Source organism: Pygocentrus nattereri, chromosome 22 (assembly GCF_015220715.1).
Source record: "Pygocentrus nattereri isolate fPygNat1 chromosome 22, fPygNat1.pri, whole genome shotgun sequence".
NCBI classification, from domain to species: Eukaryota; Metazoa; Chordata; class Actinopteri; order Characiformes; family Serrasalmidae; genus Pygocentrus; species Pygocentrus nattereri.
The window spans coordinates 19,287,823-19,302,062 of NC_051232.1; the positions used below are offsets into that span (position 1 = coordinate 19,287,823).

The following is a 14,240-nucleotide window of genomic DNA, read 5'->3' on the forward strand; positions in this document are numbered from 1 at the left end:
GAGTTCCCAACCTTAGGCAGTGCCTGTTTAAATAGCTGTGTAGGTACAGGATCTAATAAGCATGACGTCGATTTTAATGAGCTAATTATATTAAGCAAATCCTTTTCTATAACTGGGATAAAATTCTCTAGGTGTGGCTCAGAGCTGGTGCAGCATTCATCTATGTCTATAGGTATGTTATGTGAGTGACACTGAATTTCTAGTCTAATATTATTAATTTTATCATCTAAGAACTTCATGAAATCGTTACTATTAATGGTGTCAGGGATAACGGAGCTAGTTTGTTTTTGATTTTTAGTAAGTTTAGCCACAGTACTGAACAGAAATCTCGGGTTGTCTCTGTTTTTTTCAATGAGAGCTGAGATGTACTGTGATTTAGTTTTAATTAGCGCTTTTTTATAGTTCGTCATACTATGCTGCCACTCAAGTCGGAAGGATTGTAGTTTAGTGAGTCGCCATTTACGTTCAAAGTTACGAGCTGTTTGTTTTAATGTGCGCGTGTGGTCATTATACCACGGGGCTAGCTTTTTATCCCTGATCGGTTTTATTTTCATCGGCGCAACACTATCTAGGTTAAAGCGGAGCACAGATTGAAAATGTTCAGTTATGCGTTCGAGATCTATTTCATTAGACGGAGAGGAGCTGTTTAAGTCTGGGAGGTTATTTATAAACGAATTGGCTGTTGAGGTTGTTATTTTACGCTTGTTACTGTAGCGGGGAGGCTGAAGGATTTCTTGACTAAGAACAACTTCAAACATGATTAAATAATGGTCGGATATTGAGTCATTTTGTGAAAAACTGACTATATTCTCTGCTTCAATACCCATTGTCAGAACTAAGTCTAATGTATGGCTACATCGGTGAGTGGGGCCTATAATAATTTGATTGAGGCCTAGAGCATCTATAATTGATTTAAAAGCAATTTTTAGTGGGTCCTGATCCTTTTCAAAATGAATATTGAAGTCGCCTGCAATAACGATCCTATCAGAGGAAAGAGTTACTGCTGCTAAAAAATCAGCAAATTCACTAATAAACTCTGAATATGGTCCAGGAGGACGATACACTGTTATCAGTAGAAACGAATGCTGAGTTTTGGAAGCAGGAGACGGACCTGCTACTTTAAGACTAAGAACTTCGAACGACTTAGTATCAAACCCTGAGTTCTGAGTTACACCTAGAACTAAATCATATATTGTGGCTACCCCACCACCACGACCGGACCTGCGTGGGTAACTATAATAGCTAAAGCCTGGGGGAGTGGATTCATTTAGAGCAATGTATTCGTCAGGTTTAACCCAGGTTTCACAGAGACATAGTGCAGTAAGCTGATTATCAGTAATAATTTCATTTACAATAACTGATTTAGGTGCTAGCGATCTTATATTTAGAAGCCCTATTTTAATACGGACGTTGCTAGTACTCTGAGAGACGGATACGTTTGTTTTAATTCTAATTAGATTGTTAAAACAGATTTTCTGATTATTCCGATTTCGCGTTACACGGGGGACAGACACAGTCTCAATCTTAGAAGGTTTAATTACACTGTTCTGAGAAAGTGACACAGAAATATTATTTCCAGTAGTGTAATCAGAAAAGTGGTAGGGTAAATAATTAGAGCAGTATTTCTCACTAAATGGACTATTATTAAGCCCACTAACCTGCCCGGTATGACTGAATACAGGCAGTCAGTCCCGGCGTAGCACCGCCTCAATGTTTCCAGAGAGGACGGTGGATCCCAGGGGACTGGGATGAAGCCCGTCGCGGTGGAAGAGGGACGGTCGCTCCCGAAAGCTCTCCCAGTTGTCCACGAAGTCCACGCCGATGGTAGGGCACCACTCCCGCAGCCAGCAGTGGAGTGCGTAGAGGCGGCTGAACTTCAGGCTCCCGCGGCGGTAGGTGGGCAGGGGTCCGGAGACGATGAGTAGTAAAGAGAGTAAAAGGTTCGGCCTCTTATCAGAATGTAACTGCTGCACCATTTAAGGTGGAACGGGACAAAGCTGACAAGAATGAGCAGCTGACTTCAGCGTGGCGACCTTTTAGTGTTTAACAGTTTCTCGTTGCAGGTTATACGTGTCAGGAAACCAGCTGGAGTGATTATAAACGCAAATAAGTCCATTAGTCTCTAAATTGTCAATGCTAGTCTTAAATCTCTCTCTCTGTTTTAGCTAGGCGAGAGTATCTGTGTTGCTATGGTGACCAGCAGTCTGCACGCTGATCTTCAGGGTTAAAAGGTGAATTTAGCAGTTCTACATTTAACTCCAGCGCAAGACCATTTATTGTTCAAACTATGTCTGGACGATCAGCAGAGCTTTATTTTACTGTAAAGAAGGATTATTTTATTTTTAACTGAAAATCTGATTCTGCTGTGGAGCCGCAACAGGGCAGGGAAAGAGCCGCGTAATTGTTACCGCTGCATAGCAACAACTGATTTGTTGAGGAACTACTTTTTTTGGCGGAAGGTTTAGTCAGTTTTAAAACATATTCCGAATGAATTTGTTCTATTGCTTAAATATATTTTTCTTTCTAACTTTGCTGGATGTTTATTTAACACTGAAGTTTGGTATCATATTTGTCATGTATTTAATATTTTACTCTAACACATTTTCTACAGAGAACCCACTTCTGGTTCCTCTGAAGAATTCACAAAAACAAAATTCCCACTTTTGCCGAGCAGAAACAGAGGATAGGGCTGAAACTTGGAGATGGATGAAGAAATGAAGAAAGCACAGAATGAAAGGAGTGGAAGAAAACAGAGAGCAGACTGAGTCAGAGAGGAAGCCACAGCTGTGGTTCCTTGCCAGAGCGAGTTCATCCTTCTTGTTTTTTAAAAATAATGAAGGCAGTTCAGTTCACTTTTTACACACAAGCGGTCCCACTTATAGAGGAATCCCACCAGTTTTTCCAAATCGCTGTGTAATTAAGTTGCTGAGAGTGGTTTGGTGTGAAATGCATCTTTGTGGAGAAACTTACAGATTCAGATTTCTTCACGGTGGTGGTGATGGGAACCAGGCATCGCCATGACTACAACACGAATATAGACATTTTATTTACTATCAAAACCAACCAGCGAACCTACACGTCTCTTCTAAGATGTAAAGTGGAATGTTGATGATGGTAAAACGGACGTATTATAAATAAATCTGGAAAAAAAAAAAGCTTTCTGTGGGGACTATTTTACCTTACAACACCCTGTATGTATCCCTTCGCCATGAGTAGATTCAAATGAACTGATTAAAATATATTCTAGACCAAAACCATCACAAACCGATCATAAAACGATGTCTTGGGCATCAAGCAGTGAAGTCATGACCATTTTATGCAGTAGCTTTCTATGAGGGAGCATTTAGGGTGGACGTCTGGTTCCTATCACCGACACTGAAGAGTTCTGACTCGATACGTTTCTCTTGAACAGAGCATTTCACACCAGACCACTCTGAAGGACTCTGAAGTTTACACCTTGAACGTTTAATTATGCTGATTTTTTTATTTTTTATTTTTTAAATTTGGTGGAGCTCTTATCTGCAAGGAACTGGGGTGGCTGCAGGATTTCACTCGGAACAAGCTGGAGCTCACCTGATTCCACTGGTTTAATCAGTTGGCCTCAGACTTCTGATCAGGTGAGCTGATTTACAGACAATGCACAGTATATAAAACACAGTATACAAGCAATATGGTGACAGCACAAGAACAGTGCTATACAGACAAAGTACATATTATTAACAGACAAAAATACACCCATTAAAACCCACAGAACCCATTCAAACTGGCTATTGGTTCCTGATAGTGTCCAGCAGTCACTAATGGCATTGTGTGTTTTCCTGAAGAACTGACATTAAAGTGTAAAGGGCTCTAATGGTTTAACTGGGACTGATTCCAGGTGCATTTGGTGGATCTAAAGGTGGCCTACAGGTCTCTAATGGCAACCATTAAGCCAAATCCCCTGGAAAGCAAATCATTATACTCCTAATGGTTCTAATAGTCTTTTTCCAGCGGAGGTATAGCTTTTATTATGGCCTTCTGGAGCTGTGTGTGTGTGTGTGTGTGTGTGTGTTCCTCCTCATTGTTTATACATTTATACTGGAGGGGCAAATGTTGGAAAGTCTGAGTGGAGCTGAAGAGACTGGCGCTCCTGTTCTGAAGCTGAGGGGGCGGGGCTTCCAGCAGCAACCGAAGAGAAAAAAGCCGTGTTTTTTAACACACCCGTATTCAAGCATAACACCCGCCCTCCTGCGCCAGGATTGAGTTCACAATACAAATACAGTACAAATACTACTATTAAGTAAGTAAGTAAGTAATCTCGGTGGGATACCTCTGCCCAATCACAGAACAGGAGGGCGGGGCTTATTAGAAACTCTTACAAGGTCTCCTTCTGGGTCACGGAGGGTGCTGGAGCCTATTCCAGCGGTCATTGGGCGGAAGGCAGGATACACCCTGGACAGATGGCCAGTCCATCGCAGGGCAGATGGACACATCCACTCTCACCCAGAGGCAATTTAGCATGTCCAACTTGCCTGACTGCATGTCTTTGGACTGTGGGAGGAAACCGGAGAAACCCACGCAGACACGGGGAGGACCCCGGTCACCCGACCGGGGAATCGAACCCAGGCTCTTTTTGCTGTGAGGTGACGGCGCTGCCCACCACGAAATTCTTAAAGCCAAATGTTAGGTTTTTGATTAATATTGTGTTAAGGAATAATTAAATGCCGGGGCTGCCTTTTTTAAAAGAAATGACTAGTCCTAAAAAGCAAACTTGCTAATAAACAAAGAAATAAATTAAATAAAACAAATAACCATAAATAAATAAATAAATTAATTAAAAATAATCTCGGTGGGATGTCACTGCCCAATCACAGCGCAGGGGGGCGGGGCTTGTTGTAAATACTTAAAGCCACATACTTTATTTCTCGCAAACGTTTTCATACGGAAGACTTTATAAACTCACCGCGCTGTATTCTTGTAAATAATAGCTAGACATAAAGAGCTAAATTGCAAAATAAATAAATAAAAAGCGGGATTTTACCACCCAATCACAGAGCAGGAGGGCGGGGCTTGTCGGAATTCGGGTGGACAATAAAAACCCTGGAGAAGTCAGTCAGAGCGGTTAGTGAGACGCGGAGAAGAAGCGAAACCCAGATGTTATTTTGCCTCAGCGTTTCGGACTCTTTGTTGTCCACCAAAACTTCTAACTTACTGTGGCTATAGCGACCGGGTAAGAAGAGGAGGGTCCAGTTTTCGCTGGACTGAGCCCTGGATATTCGAGTCTGGAGGTGGAGAGGATGAAAAACTAACGGAAATGTAGGCTTGTCCGCGCAGTCGAGCTAAGTCATGGTAAGTTCTGCCTGCACGACTCTTTGGGAAGAGGGGCTCCCAGCTCTCACTCAAAACCTTCTGGAGGTTGTTTTTAATGGGTGTGTAAGCTGCACGTCTTTTAGCTTTGCTTTCTGGTTGTTTTCACAAGAGAAAATACAGTTGAAATCAACTTCTCCTTTGAATTTTCCCGTTCCACCTTAAATGGTGCAGGAGTTAACGTTAATGTAACCGTTAATGAAATGTAACTGCTGCACCGTTTAAGGTGGAACGGGAAAGTTCGAACAGGACGCTGGCCAATAGAAAGCCAACTTCAGCCTTGTAGAAAATAACTAGTTTTGGTCTGGAGGGCAGACTGATAACGAGAATTAAAGGCATCTGATAGCCTGTCTGAGTCGGTTTCCTTCTCTTATCTCAGAAATGTCCTGTGGGGACATGGAGGGGGCTTTTATTTGAAGGCTGGACTCGGGGAATCCCCCCTGTCACTGGAGCAGATCAGAAAGGAGCTCTGCACTTCTGCAAGCTCCTGATGGAGAAAAGAGAAGTGGGGTTTATTAGAAGTTGATGACCTTCGATGTTTTTCAATCTTCAGATCGTCTCCACTGGGTCAACAGACTTTCACACAGGAATTGTGGTGGTATCAGGGGGGCTGTGGTGAAGCGAAAAATATCTAGAGAGCAAATCAATGGAATTTTTTTGCTCATTCTATTAAAGTAACACATGAAACGTAAGGACACCCGGGAAGCACACATTGCAAAAGAGGTAGAAACTGCCGAAATTACAGTAGTTCTCTGTAGTTAGTTCTCATTCTTGAGGAATAACAGGAATTTCTTGACTATCAGAGCTGTGGAATTGTGGGCCGATGCAGATTTCCAGTATTTTCATATGCATATCCACCAATGCGATACATAAACGTTTATAAAATGTAGAAATTGGGACTACATGTAAAGAATTTGCATTACAGTACATTTATTAAGGGTTACAAATGTGGTTAAATTAATAAGATACATTATTTAGCGCAAAAGGTTCTGCTCTCAAGTTTTGAATAATTTTAAATATCAGGTCGAAATCTTGGCCGAATCTGTGTAGTTCCACCAATTGTCAATAAATAATTATGTTCCAGCTCCAATATCATTGCGCATCCCTGTTAATTCAACCCAATGCGCCTTTATTCTAAACTGACAGTCAAGTGAGGGCCAAAAGACAAGGTAGGTTAATGGAGCAACTGAAAATGGAAGTAATCTGGGTTGAGAAAGAACGGGATTGTGCTGTGGGTACCAACCTTGCCATAACATTCCCAAAATTTGAGGAGTAACTTGCAGGAACGATGAAGGAACAGAGCAAAACAAACTGCTGTTCACTATTCATACAGACACAGTGTGCGGTTTCAATCGTTACCACCAAGGCTAAGAAGGAAAGAGTGAAAACGAAGAGACAAGGAGTTGCAGACTGTTGCGTCAACACAGACAAAATAAGCTCTTTATAATGGTGAAGCCAGTGATTGGTGTGTGTGGGACAGGGTGGAGCAGTTTGGCAAAGCGAGGGAGCGACATGGAGGGAGGGAGGGAGGAGTAGAGAGAGAGAGAGAGAGAGAGAGGGAGGCCTGCTTCAATTTGAGAGGCTTGGAGAGCCATGGTGGTGGTTTGGGTGATGCTGCATTTTCCACATTGGAAGTGAAGAGAGAGAGAAGGGAGGGAAGGAAAATGGAGAGAGTGAGAGATGATTCTCTTTCAGTTGGGTGAGGTGGGAGATGGGAAAACCCCCCACACACAAAGACAATAGGTGTCTGGACATTAATTCATGTGCATGGACATCCTCACGCACACACATACCGAATCGACTGGTGTTACATTACAGTTTGCAGAGAGTCTGAATGTTGAAAAAGTTTGCAGGATTTTAAAACAGCATTCCTCAAATTCACTTGCTTTTTCCAAGAAAAATGGACCTGAGGAACGAGGACAAGGGCACAGATTGACGCATCAAAGCTTAAATATTGTCGTCCAAAGGAAAACAAGCATTTCCAAAATGGTAATTTTATAGGAGACGGCTTTCACTGTAAGTTAATGTAAAGAGGTTGTATTCCGAGTGTTTCTGGAGCATTTCTATTGGTCCATTCATTATGGAATTTTACTCAATGTAAAGGAAAGCTGTCGTGTTCAGATGATATAGAAAAACTCAAAATCGGCAAAAATGTTTGTTTATCCTTGTTTTTCTTCGGACAGCGACGATATGCTTTCTTTTACAGCAGTCATTCCAGAGTCGGACAAGCTTCCCAGAGCGTTGGTAAAAGTTGCTACAATTTAGGGTGTGCTATAGGAATCAGCCCAGATTGGAATCAGCAGATTTTTGCTCCAACCATGCGATCGGCAGTTGGTCAGTTGATGAGGGACTAAGGCTGAACGATTTTGGCTAAATTTTGAGTTGCGATTTTTCTGACCAATATTGCGATTATGATTTTAATTGCAATTGTTTATAACTGAGGTATATATTGAGATGTGGGCCTTTTTTGGCTTAAAAAGACCAGCATATTGCTGCTGTTGGAGCAAAGCCTTACATCTCCAGAAAGGTCAAGGAAAAATATTCTTAACTTTTAATTGAAGTAAATGGAGAAATAATTTTCCAACTAATTTCAGACCATTTCTGTAATTTGACACGACGTACAGGACAGCTGCCTTTTTTGCCTTTTTCTTCTATATGGACCGATATTAGACCAGAATTGTGGGCCAGTGTATTTCATGTACATATATGGAGATGCGAATACATGAACATACTGATACATAAACAATGATAAATTTTAATTTTTAAAACTGGGATTAGATCTTCCTGGATTAGCATTATAGAGAAATGTAACACATACGTCTAATTAGCAGGCAGTGAAATAAATAAAACGCAGATATTTTAGCATAACAGCCCAGTGTTGCCTAAATCAGTCCACTGGGATTCCTGGACAGACCAGATTTTGTTCCAACCCAACTTGCAACACAGGGACAGAGCAAAAATCTGTTTATTTGATCTCAGGCCATTTCAGATCAGTTGGAAATCCTCACCTTGTAGTATAACCTGAGGTATTTAGTGCTCCTTCACTGTTTCAGGTGAGGATAAAGCCACTAGTGTTAAAGTCACTAGTTCAGGTCTAGAACAAAAAAAAAATTATTTGGTAATTTTGACTTTCAACTTGTCTTAAAGTTTTCTGTTATACTTCTGGACCAGGTGAAGATTTGAAGACACCCACACTACCACCTTGAATTCATTACTGTCTGTGGAAAGAGTTACATTCTTTCCACAGCTCTTCTTTAGGGCTGTATCAAATATTCAATAATTTCATAATGCATAACACTGCAATCCCCAGCATGCACTGCAACATAATGTGCATAAATAGTGTAATGTAGCCAAATATTTTATATATAAAATTTGATCTATTTAATTAGTTTATTTACTTGTTTGTTTATTGCTGTATTTTGCTGTTGGTGTTTGGTGTGTTTTGTATAAACAAAAGGTTATAGCAAAATCTGATAAAAACATAGGCGATCTCTGGCCCACTGATTTGTCACCGAACTGTTACCGAGCTTACTGTGTTATGCTAATTTAGACCTAGCTAGAGAGCTAACTAAATCTTCAAGGATTTATTAATTGTTTTAATATTTTACCAGATTGTATTAGTAGATTTATCATTTTTATTTGCCACCAGTATTATTGGTAATAATAGTAATCATACTACTACTACTACTACTACTAATAATAATAATAATAATAATAATAATAATAACAGTAGTAGTAGTAATAATAATGGTGGAAAATTAGTGTATTTATTGACATAGATTTAAGATTCAAGAGTTATTGTCATATGTACAGCAGAACAGGCAGTTACACTGTACAATGAAATTCTTACTTTGCTGTTCCTCCATTCACCAAAAATAATCTTAAGACAATAGAAGAAAAGAATAACTCTAAAAACAATAGTAAAAAAGGAAAAAAGTTCAAAGAAAATTAGTTACATGTGCGTATGTGCAAGTATGTAGAGCAGCTGTATATAAAGTGCATGTTGCAGGTAATAGATGTAAACAGTAAACAATAGTGTTTTGTGCAGTAATAGATGTAAACAGTAAACAATAGTGTTTTGTGCAGTAATAGATGTAAACAGTATTGTTCTAACAGCAGCAGTACAGTGCAGGTAAGGTTCGGTTGTTGAGTGCAAGGTTAAACCAGTTCAGAGTGGGAGGGGGGAAGAGGTAGTTAGTGAGGTGTTCACCAGCCTGATGGCCTGTGAATAGAAACTGTGGGTCAGTCTAGTTGTCCTGGACTTCACGCTGTAGTGAGGGAAAGGCTGCTCCTGAGATGGACTGGGCAGTTTTGATCGCACACTGGAGAGCCTTCCTGTCCTGAGCAGTGCAGTTTCCATACCAGACCGTGATGGAGCTGGTAAGAACACTCTCGATCGTGCTCCTGTAGAAGGTGCTGAGAAGTTTGTCTTGTATAAAATAGTGTCTTGGCTCTTGGCTTGGGCCGAAAATTTTAATCTTATTATAATAATAAGTAATAATTGTTGCCACTTAAAGCTGAGTTTCCATTTTATGCTGAGCTACTGTGCTGGACTGTGTTGTAGCTAATGGACACTAGCAAGCTTGGAATTGGTGACAGAGTTTGCTGCTGTGCTAATGTTAGTTTGTTTGCATGACAAAGAAAAACTGCTCTTAACGTAAATGTATTACCACTCTAAATTTATTCATTCTGGCAAAATGCATTTGTGAAGCTTTCGTTAGTTTGAATGGGATTTTTGGCGATGTTGTGTAAAACTTGTCCAACCTGTCAGCAGCTGCTATGAAAGAAGGCAGTTAGGTCAGCTGAGTTGGAGCCAGTATGCGTGAGGAAGCCTGAGCTTTCTCCCTCTTTGTTGTCATTCCTCCTCGATGCCTTTCTCTCGTGCACGCATCTGCTTTCTATCATAGTTTTCTCTCGCTGTCTTTCCGCTTCCACTGCTGGGCCAGGTCTCTCTCCTCTCTTCTGTGCTCTGTCTGTTTGGAGGAAGTCTCCAGACTCTTCCATCAGAAGCTGAAGGTTTTCAGGCTGGAGAGAAAGAGAGGAAGTTGAACGGAAGAACCACATGCCCATAGAAACCCCCTCTGCACACACGCCCTACTGGACAGAGTGTACCACACACACATACTGACCATCCTGCACATGATGTGTCTTTGCCCAGGAATGTAATATAATGTGAACGCAGAAAACACTATGCATGGTCCAATGTCTGGCCTCTTGTAATACAGGGAGTTCTTACAAGGTCGAGAAATCAAATGTATAGTACAAAGAGTGAAATTATAAAGTGGTAATCTTGCATTAATTTGTGCTGCTAGTGAATTCTGATTGCCCAGGACTTGGATAGGGCACATTCCAAACTGGGCTGGATTTCCTGATCAGATTGTGCCCATGAAGCACCAAATTGCATGCAGATAACTCTCTTGAACAAACTTTGGCAAAGTCTTGCACAAACTTGCACAAATCATCTCTCTATTAATGACACCAACAACAAAAATAGTAAGATTTGGTGTCATTTTCAATTTCTCAGCCTCTCCAGCCTGAAAAGCTACAGCTTCTGATGGACGAGTCTGTTGTTGATGTCTGCTGTATATATTGTTACGTTCACCCTAAACTATGAACATTTGGACGATCAGCCTGGTGTTGACACAATCATCTCTTTCATTAAATGCTAAACAAACAAAATTCTTTCCAAAGATCACGGTCAAACGCAGTTGCAGTGGTAGGATTGTCTTTTTATAAGTGGGTGCAACAAATTCGCAGGTGGGGCCGAATGTGAATTTCACTCAGGCAGGGAGAAGCATAAGAGGAAAGAGAAGTTTTACTGTGACAGTTGCTAAGCATCATTCAAAAACTGAAGAAACTTGAAAAACTATTGTACTTTTGGAAAAGTTTCCTGCCAGAGACTCGAGAAAAGTGGCTGAGCTAAAGCTTAAAGCAAAGGAAGTCTGTGCTTTTGTTTTGTTTAGCCTACAATTGCACATACTGTAACGTCAAGGAGCGATGAGGAGGCGGACGCATATCATTTTTTGAGGGCAAATCCAGAATCAGGGTTGAAACGGTCCTGGGTCAGAGAGCCAACACGGAAAGCAGGAGGGACAGACATATTAAACAGAAACACAGAAATCCAAGCAATACATACACCTCAAACAGCTCAAACAAATCAAACAATGCATTCAGCACAAACCATACAAAGACCAACAACCAGGAAAAACACAGGGCTTAAATACAAGAGGGCTACCACAGGTGGTAACAATCAGGGGCGGAGTCAGAAAACAAGGAGGGGCCGGACTGAGAAACAATCAAAACAAAGAAAGCACATGGACTAGACCAAAACAAAAAGCACATGGAAGACTGGGAGAGGCCAATCGTGACACATACTGAGACATGTTTACACTCATGGTGGTAAAATGGACAGAAAATGTTGTGGCTTCCAAGGTGGTTTGACTTTTGCTGAAAGAACAAAATTGCTCTTCTTAACATTTGGGTTGTGACCTCTGTTTTAGTGATTTCTGCCATTTATGCCTTCAACGTTGACGAGCTGGTTGATGATTTGGCCACGTTTGTGTTTGGATAACAACTATATGATGCTATATAGAAAACTCAATTATAGCATATAGCAAACACTAGTAAGGTTACCATTAACTCTGTTTACAAGGATGTCATTGTGCAGATGGGGACAGTGGGATAGATACTGGGGGCACAGGAGGCAATCATACGGGGGCCCATGGTGCAAGAGACCACCCAGAACTGACAGAAAAGTCCAGTATCTTATCAATATACCTCACCAGTTTGCTTGATAGCCTGATGTCTGTTTATCTCCATCCTATTCGTTCATATTTCACAGCCAGATTTTTCGGGAATCTGTGTAATCTTATTAGGCGAGTGGTTTGTCTGATGGCTAAATGTGACATAATGTGATCCAAACAGGCAGTCCACCTTAAACATCTACATGGAGTGGCAAGGCTTGAGAGCATCAACGTGCTTGACACAACAGTGAGTAAACAAGCAAATAACATTGTCATTATATAATTAGTTAGCCCCCTATAGTTTTGCAGAAGAAAGTTAATTGTAAAGTAATTATAAATGTCATTGATATTGGTGTTTATATGGGACAAATCAATGCTATTTTGATAAGCTGGGACACCCAAAATGTGACTGACCATTCAAGAGATGATCTGGTCTCCCAGTTCTGTATATACCACTGCACTTGGTCAGTGGAATGATTAGTTGTTTTGACCATTGAAAAGCTATTGTGGTAAATACCTCATGTGACAGCACATTGTCCAGCTCAGTGCACAAATGGCTGTTTACCATTCAACTTCAGTGCCAAATAAGCAGTGCCCATTCCATGCCTCGAACAGGAGAGTCATTTCCAGCACAAAGATGATTTCCAGTGTGTCAGAGGCCACAGGCCACTCTAGAACGCAGGAAACTGGCCTCAGCTTACGTGTCCTAGAAAATCAGTACAATGTAAAATTTAAGCTGACTATTGCAAGGCGAACGTGTTACTGAGGGGGTTTACATGCGCTCAATAATCTGATCATAATCTGATTTCTGAAGTTATCTGATCATTCAAATGGTCATGTAATCAGCACACTCTGATTTCTAGAAATCTGGGATTTTTTAGGCTGGATTTTTGCTCAAAAGTCAGATTTCTCAGTGCTTGTAAACTCTTTCCTTGATTTCTTTTGGATTTCTCACTGTGTGAATGTGCAAAAACAGACCACAGTACTAGAAATAAGCAAGAAGCGTCACCGCGAGACGCAACAAAACACTTTTGGAGCGACACTGAAACTGAATACATGCTTGAAGAAATGAAGGATTTAAATATTCTTCTTCTTTTAGATGATGTATGTCCATTTTTTCAGGTAAAGAGGTGCGATATTTATAAAAGAAAGTTGAAGTTTGAGTTTTACATTACGTTTACATCACATCTTCTTCTGTGAGTTCATTGGCTGATTGTAAAGCAGAAATCTGATGACTGTCTGACTCACGTAGACCTGGAGTTTCTCCATGATGTGATCACACGAGTGTATATAAACGCATTGGTCGGATTACTGACAAAATCTGAATCGGATTATTAAGTGCATGTTTTTGGTAAATACACTACAGTTAGTGTAGAAGGGATTTCGGGAAAAGGTAGCAAGAGTTTGTGGATGATGGTTTGGAGAAGGTAATGGAAAATCTGTGATGATCGCAGGTCAGATTTTGCCATTATATCCAAATGGAAGGCATCACAATGTCAGTGGACGTATTACGTAATGTCAAAGTAATAAAACAGGCCATGAGTCTGTGGTTATGTTTTGCAACTCTGTTGTCTGATGCCATCACTTGGCTTCCTCCACCATCTTCCTTTTCAGTGGTTCAGGTTCAGATTCTGGCTGTGTTCAATTCAGAGACGCTAATCCAAGTAAACTGCAGTTACACGGTGCTCTGCCTTCTTTTTAAGCTGCCTGGTTGAGTGCATAGCTTGGTTGTTTTCACTGCCACAGTGCTTGTAGTTGTGTGTCCACATACAAAAAGGCCTTTGTGCAGCAATTGAGTTATCAAGTGCCTAAAAAGACCAAAGGCATTTAAAATCAGACACAGGGCAAGCGTCACACTGCAGATTGCTATCTGAATGCTCGTCAAATCCCAACAAATCCTGCCATGTCAAGCTCCTAGAGCTATATCTGCAGTTGCAGAGGACTGACATGCCTCAGCTTTCTTTTTGTGAAATCCAGCTTCACTGTAAAAAATTATATTCATTTAGCGTGTTAAGGCTAATCTCCTTATTTGCATAAGAATGCATGTTTTGGATGCAACTGGCTTTGGTTTTTAGCTCTAAAAGCTTCATTCAGATTTAGTTTTTTTGTTTTTTTAGGCTTATGTGTCGTTTAAAGGGAATATTCCAGCTG

At 40.8% G+C, this 14,240-nt stretch overlaps 1 protein-coding gene across 1 annotated transcript in view; it reads left to right on the plus strand.

Annotated features, from left to right (window-relative positions):
• Positions 1-5,120: 5,120 nt before the first annotated feature.
• arhgef40 (Rho guanine nucleotide exchange factor (GEF) 40) overlaps positions 5,121-14,240 on the plus strand; it is a 59,862-nt gene continuing 50,742 nt past the window's right edge. The window contains exon 1 of the mRNA XM_017722965.2: positions 5,121-5,328. Within this exon, the coding sequence (XP_017578454.1) occupies positions 5,326-5,328 (3 nt within the window). The 5' untranslated portion in view covers positions 5,121-5,325. The remainder of the gene's footprint in view (positions 5,329-14,240) is intronic.